The sequence below is a fragment of the Hipposideros armiger genome, unplaced genomic scaffold, assembly GCF_001890085.2.
Source record: "Hipposideros armiger isolate ML-2016 unplaced genomic scaffold, ASM189008v1 scaffold_1099, whole genome shotgun sequence".
Taxonomy (NCBI): domain Eukaryota; kingdom Metazoa; phylum Chordata; class Mammalia; order Chiroptera; family Hipposideridae; genus Hipposideros; species Hipposideros armiger.
Genome location: NW_017732449.1, coordinates 44,883 through 49,756, shown reverse-complemented (window position 1 = coordinate 49,756; position 4,874 = coordinate 44,883). Strand labels below are relative to the sequence as shown.

At 40.6% G+C, this 4,874-nt stretch overlaps 1 protein-coding gene across 1 annotated transcript; it reads left to right on the top strand.

The window, feature by feature from the left end:
- Window positions 1-1,435: 1,435 nt before the first annotated feature.
- OR6A2 (olfactory receptor family 6 subfamily A member 2) lies at window positions 1,436-2,571 on the top strand. Its single transcript, XM_019632232.1, has one exon. The coding sequence runs from the start codon at window positions 1,504-1,506 to the stop codon at window positions 2,485-2,487; it is 984 nt and encodes a 327-aa protein (XP_019487777.1). The 5' UTR covers window positions 1,436-1,503; the 3' UTR covers window positions 2,488-2,571.
- Window positions 2,572-4,874: the final 2,303 nt, after the last annotated feature.

Here is a 4,874-nt window from a genome sequence, read left to right as displayed (position 1 = left end):
CACCTTTCTAATCTCTATACTCCCTTCCAATGCTACAACCATACAGGGATGGTAGAGGCCAATAACTTTGTTCATATAAACTCCCATGTGGAAAAGTCAACATTAGGTCCAAAAGAGGCTTGACACTTGGAAAGGACAAATTTTATTTCTGATACCAAAGTAAACAAAGATAGTACTCTACTAAATGCATGCTTTTATATTGGTCTTGATGCTGTTAAAGTAATTAAACAAGGATGCCATTAGACTAGGGGTCTTTAATGGCTTGGTAGCATACATAGGTATGCAAACCGAAACTTAAGCCAAAGTCAATAGTAAATGCACTCATATTCAAGAAAACATAATTTAAAAACAACCAATCACAAGGATTCAACTAGGCCTTCTCAAAAAAGGCAACCACCTAACCTATAACCTGCCAAATAATGTCTTTGCTTTGCTTCTGCATCTGCTCTATAAAAGCCTTGCCCCTAGCTTCTGTCAATAGAGCACACCTAACCAATTTGTTTGGCATTGCCTGATTTGAATTGAGGTTTGCTCAAATAAACTCTTGAAAATTTTAATGTGCCTCAGCTTATCTTTTAATAATACTAAAGGAAGATTTTTTGCTCTCATTCCAAGAGAGCACAACTTTCAGTACCATTGGATTTTCAGTTCTTCTGCCATCCAGAATCCTCTTCCTAATATGATTTTCTGGTGGGTCCCAGGTCCCGCTTTAGGTTATGTAGGACCATTTTGGGGCTCTACTTTGTTCCCTTGCAGAAAGGGAACTGCTTTCCTAGCTGAGCCCCAATGATTCCCTCGCTTGGATGCAAATCCAGTATAAATCTTACAGTCCCTCCTTCATGTTGCCTGAATATTTTGGAAGTTCTGAGGTCCTGACTTACTGTTTCCACCTCTTACTATCTGTGTGACCTGGGACAAGTCACTTAACTATGCCTCAGTTTCCTTAAGTGTTAAGTGGGGTTAATAATAGTACTAACTCAAGGTTCTTCTGAAGATTAAGTGAATTAATATCTGCAAAATTTTTAGAACAATGCTTGGACTAATAAAACACAACAAATACTCAATTGTATTATATGTTATTGTTATTCCTCCATTATGTAATTTATGACTCAACACAGAGTCATAATCCAGTTCATAGACTAACTTTCATGTTAGGGTAGATCAGACACTCTTACTGTTTTTGTTTTTTAATGTATGTTCTTTAGAGATCAACTAATGTCATCTTTACCTGGTGCTTATCAATGCATGCTTCTTCAAGTGCCAAAACATACTCCTTCCTATACTATCTCCAAAACAAAGTAATTTATTCTTGTTCATGTTTGTCTTAGCTCTTTCCCAGATTACAGAAGAGGGCAATAGCCTCTGCTCAGTGGTGAATTATATATACTACATACATTGCATTCTACCAATATAAACCCACAAAGAGGAAGGCTGGGCCCTTGCTACTGCCTCCTGAAGATACTCCATTCTCCCTCCTGAGGAGCAGTGGGCAAGACCAAATTCATGGAATGGAGGAACCAGAGTGGGAGAGTAAGTGAGTTTATATTGCTGGGCTTCCCAGCTCCTGTGCCACTGCGGGCACTACTGTTTGCCATCTCTCTCCTGGCCTATATGTTGGTGCTAATTGAGAACACACTCATCATTGTGGCAGTTAGGAACCACCCCACCCTCCACAAGCCCATGTACTTCTTTCTGGCTAATATGTCCTTCCTGGAGATCTGGTATGTGACTGTCACTATTCCCAAGATGCTAGCTGGCTTTGTTGGGTCCAAACAGGGCCATGGACAGCTAATCTCCTTTGAAGGCTGCATGACACAGCTCTACTTTTTCCTGGGTCTGGGCTGCACTGAGTGTGTCCTTCTTGCTGTTATGGCCTACGATCGTTATGTGGCCATCTGCCATCCTCTCCACTACCCTATCATTGTCAGTGGCCAACTGTGTGTGCAGCTGGCAGCTAGCTCCTGGGCTGGAGGCTTTGGTATCTCCATGCTCAAAGTTTTTTTCATTTCTCGCCTCTCTTACTGTGGCCCCAACATCATCAACCACTTTTTCTGTGATGTCTCCCCATTGCTCAACCTTTCATGCACTGACATGTCCACAGCAGAGCTTACAGACTTTGTCCTGGCCATTTTTATCCTGCTAGGGCCACTCTCTGTCACTGGGGCCTCCTACATGGCCATCACTGGTGCTGTGATGCGCATCCCCTCAGCTGCTGGGCGCCAGAAAGCCTTTTCCACCTGTGCCTCTCATCTCACTGTTGTGGTCATCTTCTATGCAGCCAGTATCTTCATCTATGCCCGACCAAAGGCACTCTCAGCCTTTAATACCAACAAGCTGGTCTCTGTACTCTATGCTGTCATTGTTCCATTGCTCAACCCCATCATTTACTGCTTGCGCAACCAAGAGGTCAAGAGAGCCCTACGCCATACTCTGCATCTGTACCAGGGCCAGGATGCTAAGCTTGGGAAAGCTAGAAGAGGTGGATAGAAGGGAGGTGTTAAGTCTTAGAAAATATCCTTAAATTTGGGGTCTATGTCTGCTGTGAAGTTCAGGGGAATTTTAGGGCCTAAATTAGGGATTACAGTTTCAAAGACACCACCAAGAAATTAGTTCAGGAGGAGTAAGAGGGGTGGACTGCAAGCTAGGAGCTAGCATCTGGATTTCTATGTAATTTACATACAGCAGGTTCAGGAATAATGCATCCTGGTGGGTGGAAAGGATTGACTCTGAGTAGAAGACACTGCACTTCTATATTTAAACAACCAAACAAATGCAGAACTGGCATCTCTCTACATTCCCTTTCCTGGGATTGCTCTTGGTTTTAGTTCTGAGGAAGGAAGTGTAGAAAAGGGAAGCAGAAAGATGAAGCCATTCAGAGAAGCAAAGACTTAATTATGGAAAAGCATCAGGAGTCTCTGGATGAAATCTCTTTAAGCCATAGGCCACTGACTGTAGCCTAAGAGGTAATGGGGTCTAGAGGGGTGATCATTTTAGTGTGAATTACAAGGCAAGGAGATAGGGAACTGAGAACTTTTGTGTTGACAACATATCACCTCCTGGACTACAGAGGTTTTCCCTTCATTTCCTGATTTACCAAGGTCCGTTGACACATTGAACTGGTGGCTGAGTGAAGTTGTTTATTTAATCTTCCATTTTCCTAATTAAGGAAAGCTCCATGGAAGAAAGGATCACATTTGCTTATTCATCACTTTATTACCCTCACCCAGAACAATGACTAGCATATGGTAGCTATGAGGAAACATAATAAATGAATATAATTTAGAGCCGTTTAGGCCAGGCATGTGTGTCACACCTATAGATAGGATTGGCAGGTGCAGGAACTAAATCCTTCATGCTTCTCTAGAGTATGGAGAGGTACAAATTGGCTCAGCCTTGTTGGAAGGAAATTTGGCAACATGTGTCACAAACACCAAAAATACTGAAAACATTCTGATTCAGAAAGATTTGTATATATAGACATATAATTTTATAAACTGTAAATTATTTAACCAATTCTCTATTTGTAGAAGTTTAACATATTTCTGTGTTTTTGTTATTATAAATAAAATGCACTGACATGTCTCTGTGCTATCTGGTCATCATGACCACAGGTTATTGTGTGCAGTTGGTAGCTTTCTCCTATATGACTGGTTTTATGAGCACTGTGATCAAGGTCAATTTCATTTTACATGTCACCATCTGTGTCTCCAATGTCATGAACCACTTTTTTGTGTGTGTGTGACATCCTACCAGTCCTCAAACTGCCTGTAAAGACATGTCCACAGCTGAGCAAGTGGACTTCGCTTTAGCGATTGTCACTTTTGTCTTCCCTCTCACCATTACCATCCTCTCCCATATCTACATTGTCTCCACCACTCTGCATATATCTTCCAGCCAGGGAGGGAAGAAATCCTCCATCTGTGCATCCCACCTCATTGCAGTCAGAATTTATTACACAGCCATGATTGTTGTGTATGTTCAATCCAGAACCATTGCATCATTTAATTCCAACAAATTAATCTCAGCTGTGTATGCAGTCTTCACACACATGCTAAATTCCTTCATCTACTGTCTTAGGAACAAGGAAGTCAAGAATGCTATCAAAAAGACCATGGGGGTTGGCTAGTGACTCCTGCTCAGCTGAGCCCTGCTGCCTTGAGGAAAAACAGTGTCCAGAAAGGATGTCTTTCCTATGACACTAATCATGATTCTGCATATTTGCTTGCTTTATAGATCTTGATTTTTAAAGTAATCATAGCATAGGAAGAGAAAAAAAATTAAAAATTGAAACATGATGTATTATGTATTGCTTTCATCTTAAACTATGTTTAATATATATTGTACAAAGATTGGACAATTAAGTTTGTGAACTTATATTTATATATTTAATCAGTACTTTGAAATGACAGAGTAATAATAATAAATGTTAGCTTATGTAAGATAGTATTAAGTCTTTACACATAATAAACTATTTTATTTTCATAACACCTCATGAGTTAGTTATGATTAGTTACCTGATTTTACAGATCACAAAACTGATTCGCACAAAGAGAGATCAAACAATCTGTCCAAGATGAACACTTAATAAATGTGAAAGTCATTATTTGAACCCAGGGAGTCTAACTTTACAATGACTGTATTAGATTTTCTATATCCAAGAGTCTGCAATAATACCTCTAGGGATACATTAGTTAACAAATACTGATGCCTGGAAAGAATAAGCAATCCAGTCAGTAAGGTATGTGTAAGTGTGATGATATGTGATAATGGTGTGGTGGTGGTGGTGGTGATTGTGGTGGTGGTGGTGGTGGTGGTGGTGGTGATGGAGGTGATGGTGGTGGTGGTGGTGGTGATGGTGGTGATGGTGGTGGTGG

What these genes read in the sequence shown, in the direction of transcription:
- OR6A2 (XM_019632232.1), top strand. Translation starts at nt 1,504, where the DNA reads ATGGAATGGAGGAACCAGAGTGGGAGAGTAAGTGAGTTTATATTGCTG.